Genomic DNA, 14,984 nt, shown 5'->3' on the forward strand with positions numbered 1-14,984 from the left:
GGATCTATTCTAAATGAAAGGTGCTGCATTTTTAAAATAATGTTATATTCTTGGATATTGTGGCTTTATAAAGCTCTACTTTTCTGAGGGATCTGCTCAAATACTTATTTTTGTGGAAACTTCAACTTGCGCAAAATGGAGAATAATTTTGAGGAAATTACCAAACAAGCCCAAATCATTACAGCTTTCTACACTTTATCTGATAAAACGTGGAAAAATTAGTCAACAAAGGACACGGAAGGGAGGAAAGACAGTATTTAACAGCATACCTATAAGTAACAAGGCCCCAGTTCTCCATGGCACCTTTATAAAATAAATACAAAGGTTTATTGATATTGATACACACAACCATCTCCTAAAATGTTTTACAATTCAAATAAAACTCAGAGGTAACACAAAATACTTTACCAGCTGCAAAGTCTGCAATAGCTATGAGATCAATTTTAGGGAGAGGGTAAGGAACATTGAAGTAATCCTTATAAAAAGGCAGCGTTTTAGCAGCAACCTAAGGGGGGAAAGGAGAAAAATGATAGAGAGCATGGTGTTTTAAGTCAAAATAAAGAAGACCTGACTCTAAGACATTGTGCTTTAACTTTTACTCCTAAGCCAACTGCAGTTGTTGTTAAAACTATGTCAACTCTGGCCTTTGCCAAATCTACATACACAACATGTTTACATAAAGGAACAGATGTGTTCTGATGAATAGGTGCAAAAAAGAGAGGCCTGAACAAATTCCAAAACTATCTAAACCCTGTACCAAAGAGGGCTTAATGGTTTCCCAGGGGGCAGGGGTAAGGGTTTTAAAGCCATTTTATCTGCCCCCAGGACATACCTAATCAAATCTGAAAAAGTATATGTATCCACAGTTTTACCCATAAAGAAAAAAATGTTTAACTGAAAGTTCACAATTTATCACTTCATCTCTTCCCCAGCTCCACCCAATCACACGTCGTAAATATCTGAAGCCTGAATAATTAGGTGACATTAAAAGATTATGGAGCTAACCATTTATAAGTTGTTCAGCTTAGGTGACAATATATGCCCTACTTCCAACCAGTGCTTGGAAAACAAAGTTCCCCCTGCCACAGCATGAACATCAGAATTTGCCCAAGTCAGGCCTTATGCAGAATTCATCTAGGCCAGGCATAGGCAAACTCAGCCCTCCAGATGTTTTGGGACTACAATTCCCATCATCCCTGACCACTGGGTCCTGTTAGCTAGGGATCATGGGAGTTGTAGTCCCAAAACATCTGGCGGGCCAAGTTTGCCTATGTCTGATCTAGGCTAATACAGTGGAACCTCAGTTTTCGAACGCAATCCATTCTGGAAGTCCGTTCAACTTCCAAAATGTTCAGAAACTGAGGATCAAAGGGCTGTCAGCAAGCTCAATGAGGAAAACTGAGAAACACACCCTGGAAGCCGTTCGAATTCTGAGGCATGTTCGGAAACGGAAACATTCACTTCCGGGTTTTCGGCGTTCGGCCTCCAAAACATTCGGCAGCTGAGATGTTCAAAAACCAAGGTTTGACTGTATATTGTCTACACTGACCATCAGCAGCTCTCCAGTGTTTCAGACATGGGTCCTCTCCAGGCTTACCTGAAGATGCCAGGGATTAAACCTGGGACCTTTTACACTCAAACAACCAAGTGCACTGTCAATAAGCTCCCTGCATTAAGCAAATGCATCTAAGTTTGTTTGTTTGTTTTAGATTTTCTCCATTTTAACACAGGAATGGCAGCTAAGCAATTGAAGGAGGAAAGATCAAATAATATTAAAGTATTTCCAAAGTCAAAAACAGGGGCACTGGTGTATGTTTATTCTTAAGCAACTGTCAAAGTTACTGAAAGATATGGAAGCATGCTTTACCTCTAATGCAAACTTTCCTTGTTCTGCTTTGCCAACTGGAGTGTAAACACGGACTAACACGCCATCAGTGGACCTGGTCTCAACAAAGTCATATTCTCCAACCACAAAAGCAACGAGATATGTTGACATTACAGGAGTTCGGGCAAATTTCACTTCCACCAGGTTTTCATCATCAGGGTAGGGCCTCCGATCAGTGACATTCTTTAGAAGGAAAGATGTTTGGAAGAGACTTGTTAGATTGGGTTTGAAGCGACACCAGATTTCACGAGATTGCAGGAGAGATCAGGGCTGGTATTTCCTGTGCTATTTTGCAATATCAAACAGATGTGTGAAATGAGGCTCATTAACCTGCTCTTTTCCTTTCTGTGCAGTTTCCCTAATCTCGTTCTATCATATCCATCTCCTTGCTTTCTGCCAAGTTGCTCTTCATTACAACAACAAAAAAGGGCAACAGGGTCCACATCTCCAGTTCTTGTTTTACCCATTACCAATGCAGCTGGGATGTAAGAAAGGACATCAAGACAATTTGCAGCCTCCATAACCAGCAACATCTTAATTTCTTGATCTTCATACTATTTACGGTAGATTGCCAACTACTATCCTGCATGCTCTTGCCTCCCCACGCATTCCCCCCTAGTCTGCTGTTAACCACAGTTCAGTATTATTTCTACAGCAACCTTGGTTAGAGAGTTGCTGTAAACCAAGAATTCTAGGTTTGCTCAGAACCACACTAAACAGGTTTGCAAATCATGATTTATGGCATGTGAACTGAGCTAATGGTTTGAAATAGACAATATTCCCTGCTCCTCTGCCTGCAAGACAACAAATGGACGTACAAGCTCTTCAGGCTTATCTTGGAAAAGGGAAAGAACCTCCAGGTGCACAAGGAAAAAAAGTTTATTTAGCCCAAACAAGTTCTTCCTCAGGAGCACTCTTGAAGATTTGTTTCAAGACGCATTCAAGTTTTTAACTAGGGTTAAGTCAACAGACCATGATATAATACCAGAGGTAACCATCACGCCCATTTATATACAATGACCAACCATGGTTTCGCTTTACATGAACAAACCACAAAAGGCCTCAGTCTCTCATGCAGTCTTTCTAGCCACCAGTCTTTCATGCACAGCCATTCCTATCTACTTCCTCATTCTCTGAAAATTATAGCTCAACAGTTCACTCATATAAGCTAACTAGTAAGAAAATAAACCATTTCGGGGGGGTTAAAGTCTGAACATTCACATTATATCATTCTGAGTCTAACACACATTATATAAATAAATAGTATACAAGACATACATTTAGAAGTACTGGGTTTATTTTGTTTGTTTTTAAATTATATACTGCTTTATTGTAAACAGAATCCCTAACTGGTTGTAAAAAGAATTTATCATACTCATATTAGACCCACTGAAATTAATGGATCTAAGTTAGCCAGGTGCATTAATTTCAAACGATCTGCTCCGAATGGTGTTCGATACAACCCATTGTCTTAGATCTTCTTGCTGGCATTGACACAACTACAGCATCAAACTACATTTTATTCATTAAACACTTGCCTTTTTAACAAAACAAAAAATGTATTTTATTAATCACAAACTAAGCAGGACAAAACCCGGAGTACAGTTTGATAATGACATTTGGTATAGTGGAAGTACACATAATGGTAATTCATTACTAAAGTAGGTCTCTCCATAGTGAAACTTGTGTCACATGCAGTTGTAGCAACTGTGCTGATTTGTTTATATAGTCAATTAATAGTGACCACATACCGTACTTAGAAATTTATCCTCTTTACAATGCCCATTTAATACCCTGCAGGGTCAAACATTCAGATAATGCTATTTCCCATTCACAGGTAAACCAAGATTACAAGTAACACTTACCATATTTGACAAAGCTACCCTTTCTTTAGGAACCACCAATGAGATATCAAAAGTTGCCTTGATGGCCGGCTCATCCCAGCAAGGAAAGGCCCTACGAGCATCTGTAGCCTGAAAGAAATAAGAACATTAACTAGCCAAAGCAAGTGACGGTGAATTTCTGACAGTACCAGCAAGAAGAGACCTTAAATCCAAAAAGCTACATTTTCCAAGTAGAATACAGTCTTTAGATAACCTGGACAGAGGAACACAGAAATGCACTGCAGACCAACAATGGGGAACATGAAGGCAAATGAAAAGAAATGTCCAAGGAAATGAGGAAAAAATACAGGTATTCAAGAAGCATGCACAAAACTACACTGACAGCCATGCAATTTGAAGAAGACTGGAAGCATAAAATTTGGAGAGGTATAATAATTCTACCTGGTGGCTATTGTATTTTGCTTCTATCCCTGATGGTTCCTATTAATAAACTCTTTTCTATTATATATTTGGTGCAGTTGCAGTCAGTGAGGTGGTACAAGCAAGGCAAGCACTAGTCACCAGCTGGTTGCAGTGTTGTTAGTGCTTCTTGAGAGAAGCATGGGTGAGGTGAGCAAGTGCACTGCAGGTGCAGAAGCAGGAGAGTCGGATTGGTGCCGCCACCATGCTCACACCCCTCCCCTCTGAGGAACTGGCAGCAATGCTCAGTATTTGGAAGCCAAGTGAGCAAAACCACCCCATGGACTGCTACTCCCTTGGTGTACAAAATTTGTTTCAATCCTTGTGATTGAAGGTTATTAGGAAGCCGTTTTACAGACACAAACAAACAGACACGGCTTGTAACTTATTCAAGGCCAATCAGACTTTGGTTCATTAGCCAGTCAATGATTCAAATAATTCTTCCAAGGTTTAAATCAAAAGCATTATCTACTTATTCCACATGGATAGTAGATGCAGATCAATTACAAAAAACCCAATAGAGTTTCTGGTAAAGGGTCAGAAACCAGGCAAGGTTTCAGGTGGGGCCTTTCCAGTAGACTTCCTACCTCACCCCTACACATAACCAAATGTTAACTCTTGGACCACTGTTTCCATCTCCCAGGCTTCTGCTTTCAAAAATTAAACATTGGGGAGTGGGGGGGGAGAGATACACAGTTTACAACAAGGACTATCAGTGAATTTTATGCCCTTTCCAAAGTACTGTTTATTACCTAAGGCTCTACCAGCTACTAGATCACAGCTTAAGTAATATTGATACTGAGTGCCTTCTGATTCATTGACAAGAAATGGAAACAGGTGGTTTTCTAAAGAGGCAACAGCAAATTAGCTACAGCTAAGAAAGTACCCAATTGTCTTGTTAGAAACTATACAAGGCATGCTACTTCCAGTGAAAGTCGTAATGGAAATGGTAGGCCACAAATCATAGGAGTTCATACCTCAAACTGGGTAACAGCAGCGTAGCGAGTATCTCCAGAAGGGGTGGTGTATTTACTTCGATAGAAGCCTTTCATTTTATCATTCAGCTCTCCAACAAAATCTATTTTCAACGTCCCCATTCCTGTGATTAAAAAGAGGAAGACAGTTTATGAAGACTTGCTATGTGAATGTGCTCCATCCAGAATGTTCAAATGGGCAAAGGTGTTTGGATTTTGTTGTCCCTTTGGAATAACCTGCTCCCTCTCCAAATACCTTGAGATGCAATACGTTTCAAGCATATTCCAACTAGGGTGCCATTTATCTAGTGTAAATGGCACCTCCTCTCTTGTTGCAGATCAGGATTATGTGGATTAATGCAAGGGTGTGCTGTGGTAAGGATGCTAGGGCTGGGAGGTTAGGGCTTCACAACCTTAACACCATCATTACATATTAATACAGCAAAAATAAAATGTATGCAGAGTCCTAGCCCTGAAGACTTCTAACCTAGATTAGTTAAGCAAAGTAGGGATTTTAACTTGGAGATAGGACGCAGGGATGGAACTAGAGCCAAGTAGCAGTAAAAAGAGCTTGTCATGGAAGTCCTGGCAACTCAAAAAATGTTTTGCTGAAAAAGCACACCTAGAGGAAGAACACAACATGATGAATAAAGAGAAGAACTCTGTTGTTCCATGTGAAGCTATTCCACGGTGTAAGATGGCAGGGAGAAACCGAAGTCACACACAGAGGAGCGGAACTCAGAGGAAAGAGTATGATGTATCACTTAAAAGCAGAGATGGAAAACAGAGCACAGAACTCTGAGATGCCCGTTTATCCTGGCATCTAAAATTTTTCATAACAGCACAAGAATTTGGGGTTGTTTTTCCAGGCCTGGGTGAAGCTTCAAGTTTTAGAAGCTATTCCAGACCAGCAAATTAGGTATCTGCTGATTAAGTATAATGAGTAAAATTTGACCAGCATTCTGGATATATATATTTTTTTGGGGGGGGGGGAGCAGAATAAAACTGATAATGCCATATTCGTATGTTGCCGAATACAGCAAAATAATGTTAGGATCAACCAATAATCATTTGTTTATAGAGCAGAGCATTTAGCAGCTTTGTTTTTTAAACTAATTTTCAAAGCAATGTGTAATGTTTCAGTGCTGACTGTAGCCTAACTTGACCAGCAGTTGTGCATTAAATGCCTGAAGCAGCACTAACCAAAGTTCAGCTGAACACTTTATGGGTATCAACAAACAGATCTGTCTAGCATAAATAGCTCATCTGCCTCCAGCTCCAAACAGGGAAGCACGTGGCAAATGTTCCCACAGCACGTTTTACTGATGATGAACACCAAATAATTCTGTCGGTCAAATTCATTCTGCCACTCATCACGATTCATACTATCACCTACTTTTGAAAGGTGAAGCTCATCAACTACTCATTAAAAGTATCCATCAAAGTGAAATTTAATTATTCTAGCATAATATAATATCAATATCACTGAATAGTTCAAGAAGCATCAAATTCTACCTCATCATGCCCAACCCCAAGGCACAGAACACAGAACAGTGTGCTGAAGCAGCTTACCAGAATCCTGTGGCTGCATCTGGTCTTTCTGCTAAACCCGCTTCCCCAGGGCTTCCATGCCCCCCCCCCCAAATTCCCTTCCCTAAGGAAGATATTGTTAGCCTCTGTTTCCATTTTACATAAACTGCAGTTTGGCATATTGTCCAAGCCCTAAACTGTGGTTGATACCGGTAATAATTATGCTTTAGTGAAAGCAAGCCAGCTTCATAAATCAAGGTGACAACGGCAGCTTTTTGGAGGCCAACTATATGTTAAGACTGCAAAAGGGGGGGTGGAGAGACTGTAATAAGCCTGCTGTTCAAGACAGTATCCTCATGTTGATTTATCCCCTCCAGAATGTGTACTATATTCACCACAATGGACAGACTGTCTTGGTGAGGCAAAGAAAACATTATATTTTTTCCATGATCATCTCACATAAGCAGAAGGCAATGGTATGAAGTAGGAGAGGGGGAAGGGAATGTATGAAATGATGACAAAACAGGGTAGGTAACAGTACATATTGAAGGGGAATTTCAAGGGGGAATCTTGATCACCTGTAACCTGTTGCTACACAACACTGCAAGATCTCTAACTAGGCTTGCAGTCATTATAGTTTTGGGGGGTTAGCAATATATACTATGCATAGCATTTCATTGGTTTTCATAAGCAAAGTTTCTTTATGGGTAACTGAAAACGATGTTTATTCTTTGTTTTAGGTGAGGGTTTTCATTTACCCTCAGTTTCTCAACACTCCACTTCTGCCACCATGAGCAAATGTTTGCAAAAGTTGTGACAAAGTTAAGTACTTTCCCTCTTCAATCGGCTCAGTATTGAATTTCGGTGCTTGTTGACCTACTTTATTTTAATTTCGGTTTCTTTCTTATTCTGTGTAGTAGCTTCTGTGTAGTAGCATCTATGATGGCTGGACTAGTATTAGTATTCCCAGAGGGACTGGAGTGTTAGCAAACAGCAGGAAACACACCGGAATCTGGTAGCACACCCGGATTAAGATGTATTGTGACACAGCATCTGTGGACCAAAGCCCCCTTTGCCAGTTGTACAAAGTGTTATCCTTCAGTTGACATACAGATGTATATACAGTGGTGCCTCGCAAGACGAAATTATTTTGTTCCACGAGTTGCTTCGTCTTGCGATAATTTCGTCTTGCGAAGCGCGGTTTGCCGCGACAAAAACAAACAAAAACCCAACAAACCGCAAAAAATTCGTCTTGTGAAGCATGGCCATAGAAAACTTCGCAAAACGCTTTCGTCTAGCAAGTTTTTCGTTGCGCGAGGCATTCGTCTTGCGAGGTATCACTGTATGTGGCTACGATCAAAAGTGTGGGTGGCATGAAGCCAACATTATTACAAAGACAGGCATGAAGACTGGAGTATCACATTACTATACAAAGCCCAAACCTGGTCAGAAGAGCCACTCAACATGAATTTAATCTACTTCTACTTTGTAATGAATTGGCACAGCATGACAAATAGTGCACATAAACTCCTACAAAGGGACAGTTACTAAATTGGATCCAGACTAGATTAACTGTACTTCAATCCCATTCAAATTCATATGAAAAGTCAAGTCAACTAAACATGAGGCAGTTTCCAGTTACTAGGGCTTTAAAGGTTTTTGGAAAGTTTCTTGAGCTTTAAGAAACTGGATTCTATTTGGTTCAGTTACCAACATATTGAGAAATACAGGGAAGGATGAGTTTTCAAAAGCATATTCCAACAAAAGAAAATCCTACCCTGGGGATGAAGTGCAAAATATTTTGGACCTCTACTGAGCCATCTAGCTTCTAAACCAACATTTATAGAGAAACCTTTACCTTTTTGAAGTGTGCTGGGAAAAGAGAGAGTCACTTTCTCATCTTCGTTCTGGTAGTTGAATCCTGTTGCATGGATTTCTGAAAAAAGGAAAGTAAGGTGCTTAAAAGTTCTGAGTAGCAATGACCAATTCATGTGATGTGAGGACACTTGGATTTTGGAAGAAAGAGCTAAATTCCTGTCTTCTTTTTTCTTAATATTTTTTTAAAAACCCTTTTTGTGGTCTTCATTATTAATCTCACCACTACTTTTGCACAATCAATTATATAGTATTTTGGAGATTTGATCCACAGCTTGAATGCTGGAATAAAAAAACCCATTCCCTTTTAGGACCAGGGTGGAATCTACACACACACACAAAAAAAAAACACTGTGAAAATGCTTTTTTTAAAGGTTTTGAAAAATATATTGAATTTGTCATAGCTCACTGCCATCACATATTGTTAATTTGTATACTGCACTTTACATCACACATAACCGTTTAATTTGTAGCTGCATAGATGAGTCCAGGATCAACATGTTTCTCTCTCCTTTCAGTTTTTGTGTTGGTTCTGAATTGCATTCATTTCTTTCCCTTAGCATGAAGCTCCTCATAAATGGCAACACTCCTTGGAAGCCTACTTCTGAATTTGGGAGGAACTATGCTTTGTTTGGTCGTTCAGTCGTGTCCGACTCATGGGGTCACGAAGAGTCAGACACAACTAAACGACTAAACAACAACATGCTTTGGAAAGAAACATTCTATCACTTTCTGCTATTTCCTCCCCAGCCCCCATTTCTTCTCACTGTCCCATCAGAGAAAAAGCCATTCTTAATAAGTTATCAAACTGTGTGTCCCACTTGTTTTCCTTCAGGCTAACTCCACATTCAGGTGGCTGGGGGATTGTATGTGTGTGCTATTCTCTGCTGACAACTTTCTGATATAGAATGCAGTCTCCTTTGTACGGCCCACATGCGTCACTAGGTTTGGGGCAGGGAAGGGGGCCTTGTTTGGAACCTCCCAATATTTTGTAATTAACTATTTTATGGCAGCCATTTTATGACGCTCCATGCCTTCCTATGGTAGTCATTTTGTGGCAACGCCCACAAGCACCCTCTCAAAATTCTACAAGTTACAGACCCCTGCTCTAGCCCTTATAATCCGAGAAAGACCTGCATATGGAGTTTTTGCACTGACAGCTCAACTAGTCACACCGAATCTTGTAGCTGGTCTGCACAGGAGGACATTCACTCTGAAACTCCTCTCTTTCCCCTTTTTAATTACCTGCCACTATTGCTCCCCAAGCCCCACCAGCACATTCTAACTGCTCTGCAATTAATACAATGCAAAGATGCTTGGTTTAGTACATGGCTGCAACAACATGAACTTTGAGACTTCTCTTGCATCCGTAATTCTAAGAATCCCCCCTTTAAAAAAATGCTACTAAAACTCATGGTTGTGAAAAACAGATTTTTTAAAATTATGGCAATAGCTTCTTAAAGCTTTGCAATGGAGTGCAGTAAAGTTCCAGTAGCCATGGAAGGCAGTTTCTTCAAATAATTCTTACTCCACAGACCCTGTGGCTGTTCTGAGTCCCAACCCCCTCACCCATCTGTGAAATGACCATCAACCTATTTAGCCATTTTCAAAACATACTTAATCCAATGTGAGTGGTATTGCTTCAAATAATTACTACTACCGAGTATACAGCCAAAAACCTAGGTGAATTTCAGGGAATCAAACATTTACATAGTTTAATTAGGTATTTCATAGAATTCTGGCTTTGCAGTCACAGTAAACTAGTATCCTTACTTTTACTTCTCGTATATTTAATTATGTAAATGTGTATGTAATGTGCAGTAGGGCGCTTACCTATGCACACATAAACTATTCTATACAGGCAGAATAACCATGTTTTAATATGTACCAACTGTCTTTTGTTAAACACAGAGTCCATAACAACTAACATGCATAGCTGCCAAGTTTTCCCTTTTCTCGCGAGGAAGCCTATTCAGCATAATGGAAAATCCCTTTAAAAAAGGGATAACTTGGCAGCTATGCTAACATGACATTAATCAGCTGACAATTTATAGAAAGGCTTAAGATCCGAGCCTCAAGTGCTGGTTTTAGGATAGTAAACACACATACACACACACACACACACACACACCCCTGTTGAAGTTAAAAGTTCCATCTAAGCTCAGCATCCTGTTCTCACAGTAGCAAACCAGATGCCTATAGGATGTCTAAAATAGCCTAAAAGCAGGAGTGTTACAGCACTCTCCCGACTTCAGCAACTGGCAATCAGAAGCATATTGGCTCCAGTAAACAAAATACTGCACCAGTGGTTAACCAACTTTACCCCACTCAAAAGCCACTTGAAAATTGTTGAGAGTCTTGGCAGACCACTAACTTTTTCTGCCTGTTGTAGCAAATGTAACATTCTTTGCTAGATGGGGGTATGAATTTTTATTGTACCCTAACAGACATTTATTTCATAGACAACCTAAATGAAGTTCACATACCAGTTTGGGACCTCTGTACTACACAGTAAGTGTGAGTTAAAGTTTCCAAATGGGAAACACAAAATGTGAAAATTTTGCAAAGAGGCTTAGAAGTGGCTCAGGTACTTTTTAGCAATTCACTGCATTCACCTACAGTACCATGGTATACATGTCTACTCAGTAGACTCTTTCCGATTAATATGAATTATTCCCAGGACAGCAGCCTGAATTTTAGTTCAGGGTTGGCATTAGGGGAAATGGGGTTCTTGTGCCTTCAACAGCTGCATCTCCACAATTGCATACTTTTTTCTTTTCTGCAAAATGCATTCAGCTATTTATTAGCACTAACAAGTAACAAGGGTTCCACAAAGCTTAGCTGAAGGATCAGGCTGAGTTCTGGAACAATAAAGTATTATTGAAGAGGGTCTTTGAGAATGTGTGGATAGAGCCTTTTCCTCTTCAATGAACATCCCTACATGCAAATGGGATTTATTTGTTTTACAGTACTATGAAGAATTCTACTCTGCCCCTTCAGCATTGAGGATCCATACAGAAATAAAAGTTAGAGGGCATGATTTCTAGCTAGGTATGAGATGCAGCATTTCTTGTTCCTTTCTTAAGAGACCTAGAAATAATGTGGTTCCATATACAGTATGTTACAGGCAATTTTGGAAACACTTAGCATCAAAATGTACTCATTCCACCTTCCCTTTTTCTAATATCCAAATGGGAAAATGTGTACAGCATTTTTTAAAGAGTACTGTATGTGGAAATTACTTTATTAACAGAGTTGTAAAGGAGTTAAAACTAAAACAGAGTAGCAGATGCAACCTGTGCATAGAAACTTGCTTCTGAACATGTATCTCCTATACTGGGTGTGATAAACCTGTTGCTTGCATCCGGCTATTTAGTAACACATGGGCAAACCACAGTGAGACACTATTCATCAGCAGCATTGTATAGTCATATGTTGCGCCTATCCGCCACATATAGCCCTGTAGCAATGGCAAAACAGATTCAATTAACCACTTGGACCACAGAAATGCATATGAAGGAATTAAAGTCGTTTACATACACATCCCCATTGTTGTACACAACCCAGGAAGATGCCATCTTGCTAAATAGCTGCCTTTGTGCTATCTTGGTATGGATCTCTCCTCTTTGGTAACCTAAAAATGTAATCTGAGTGTCTCAAATGTTTTTGAGGTCAACTGAGTCATCAGAAATGGCTAACACTGGATTAGGAAAGGAAAGCAGCCCTTGTCTGACATTGCTTGCACCCCTCCTTGCAAAGGAGCCTTTTGGGCTTGGTGGTTCAAATCCACAAAGTGGGGTGAGCTCCTGTGGCTCTGTCCCCGCTTCTGCCAACTTAGCAGTTCGAAAGCATATCAGTGCAAGTAGATAAATAGGTAACGTTGTGTCGGGAAGCTAAACAGCACTTCACAGTGTCCTGTTGCACCAGAAGTGGTTTAGTAATGCTGGCCACATGACCCGGAAAGCTATCTGTGGACAAATGCCAGCTTGCTTGGCCTGAAGTGAGATGAGCACCACACCCCATAGTTGCCTTTTAAAAAAACCTTTACACAGATTTTTCACATGCATTATCTATGGTACAAGTGGATAGTCAAATCAATTTGGACTTTGCTATAGGGGTGTATGGGGTCACGAAGAGTCGGACACGACTAAACGACTAAACAACAACAACATAGGGGTGTATGCTAGCGATTGCATTGGATTTGATTGGATATAGACAGTTGCAATCAAGAAAACTGTGTTCTCACAGTGAAAAGTTAAAATATCCTGACTTGCAAGATAATACACGGAACATGAATAACCTAAATCACTTTTTTAAAAATAAAAAAAAACAACAACCTTTTACAACCGTCTGGAAACCCTGCTGATCAGTGTATTCTGTACTAAAAAAAGAAACCTATTAGATATAATACTGTTCTTTGCCAAAAGTGTCTAGAAAAAAAGTGTAATAGCACATTGGCTGAGCATCCAGGCGGTACCTGGTCAAAACCGTAGCATCTTCAGTTAAAAGAATCAGGTGACGTGAAAGACCTCTGCCTGCAATCTGTGCCAATCACAAGCAAACAATATTGAGCTAAAAAGCCAAAATACTCTAAAACCTGGACTTTGTAGCTTTCTATGCAACGTCTGGTTTGCGTTTTTTTTTAAACAGAAGTAGCTCCCTTTCCATTCTGCCCAAAGAATTCTTGTAACATGTATGCATACTCAATACACGAAGCTCATCTATGGAAAGAGCTCATCCTATCTCTTTTCCAGGTAAACCACCACTAGACAAGGGCCTACAAGTACCGTTGTGTTGAAGCTATACAAGTGCATTCACTCTGCCTGTAAGACTTCACAGGTAAATATACTGGTAATCTCTAAAAACAGACAAAGGAATAAGCTGCATAAAAGCATTTATCACAACTGTTGGCTGCTTCTACAAAGTACTACAATTCAATAAACATAGATCGCCATGGCAAGGCAATGACATTCTGTCATGACAAAAGCTACCCTTGTCATTAAAAATTCAAGTCTTAAAATGAGTGTGAAATTAATGTGCACACAGAAAGCCAATATGGAAATAAAGCCTTAATAGAAGTATGCATTTTGAGTTTTCATTTTGAAACATGGATGCTTTCTTCAACTTTCACTACTAAAATGAAGTAAAATTAAATACAATATAAAGCTCTACCTTCAGAGTACACTTCTTACTTAAAGACTCATCTGATGAGCCATTTATGCACATGACAATATTTTGGTGTGTGTTCTAGACTGACACTCAGTTCATGCAGCACCACCTAACATCTTTCTTCAATGTATTCAATTTCCTTGGGTGCATGTCATTCTCAATGGCTCCAACCCACCAATCTCAGATGTCATGCCTGTTTGTGATCTAGCAAACAGAAAGGAAAGCAGAATAGCTGAGAATAGATGCCAAAAAGGAAAGTAGTGTTGACTGTGGATTGATTGGAACATCAGGCTTGGCTGTGGGACACCTAGGTTCAAATGAAGTAGATCTGTGAGGATAGTCAGAAAGGCTTGCTGGGCCTTATGCCTGTATCTCTCCTCACTGAGGAGCATGTGCTTAACCCATGGTTGACAAGAGTTGCCTCAGAATAGGGTGAAGGCAAAGTAAACAAAGGTCAATCCTTCCATTGAAAAGAACATGCAAGTCCAACCTCTCTCTTCCATTGCCTGAAACTAATTGTGAGCAGGAGGCAGCAAACCTCACCCCCCCCCCAAAAAAATAGACAGGGATTTAGCCTCTTTGCACTCAATAGGATAGATTTTAAAAGCATAATGTTAAGCTATGGTTTGGCATTATGTCAGAAATGAGCCTGTTCAACTTTCAGGCTTATGCACATATGCGCGCGCACAAACATGCACTGGGGAGAAAATAAAAAACTTCCATTTTAGCTTTATAACTAAGCAATTCTAAACACACATAAATGAACCTGGGGAACTAAAGTTTGCTTTAACATATAGTTATAGAACAAACCAGTATATCAGACCATGGTGTTTTAAGAGGTGGCATCATTTTATAGGAAGTGGAAACAGCAGCAATTAAGTAAGAGCAATTAAGCAGCATTGGAGTATGGCAGTAGTTAAGCATTTGGCATTCTGAAGGACAAAGGTACAAACTGGAAATGTGAAGTTTAAACAGTTTGTATCATCACTGGGCAAAAACTCAGTGGATTTTGATCCCTGCTAATCTTTAGATTCCATATGGAAATAAAGCCTGCTGCAACAGGATGGTGTAACAGTGTTCTCAGCAAACTAAAGGGAGGGGGATGAACATCTGCCTTGAATATTTCAGGGTCTGGAAAGTGCACTTATCCCAACCAGAAGTGTCATTAAATCCTCCTGACAGGCAGCCTTTGATCAGGATGGAGAAACATGCAACCCAAAGGAATACTCGCTGAAAGCTTATGTTGCT

General features: G+C 39.9%; 1 protein-coding gene across 1 annotated transcript in view; it reads right to left on the bottom strand.

The window, feature by feature from the left end:
- The window catches only part of NPEPPS (aminopeptidase puromycin sensitive), a 73,584-nt gene that overhangs the window by 32,589 nt on the left and 26,011 nt on the right, over window positions 1–14,984 (bottom strand). The window contains exons 3-8 of the mRNA XM_035134220.3: window positions 8,551–8,628; window positions 5,166–5,287; window positions 3,751–3,858; window positions 1,868–2,068; window positions 409–505; window positions 270–303 (exon numbers count right to left, since the gene is read on the bottom strand). Of these exons, the coding sequence (XP_034990111.2) occupies window positions 270–303; window positions 409–505; window positions 1,868–2,068; window positions 3,751–3,858; window positions 5,166–5,287; window positions 8,551–8,628 (640 nt within the window). The remainder of the gene's footprint in view (window positions 1–269; window positions 304–408; window positions 506–1,867; window positions 2,069–3,750; window positions 3,859–5,165; window positions 5,288–8,550; window positions 8,629–14,984) is intronic.

Source organism: Zootoca vivipara, chromosome 12 (assembly GCF_965207765.1).
Source record: "Zootoca vivipara chromosome 12, rZooViv2.hap1.1, whole genome shotgun sequence".
NCBI classification, from domain to species: domain Eukaryota; kingdom Metazoa; phylum Chordata; class Lepidosauria; order Squamata; family Lacertidae; genus Zootoca; species Zootoca vivipara.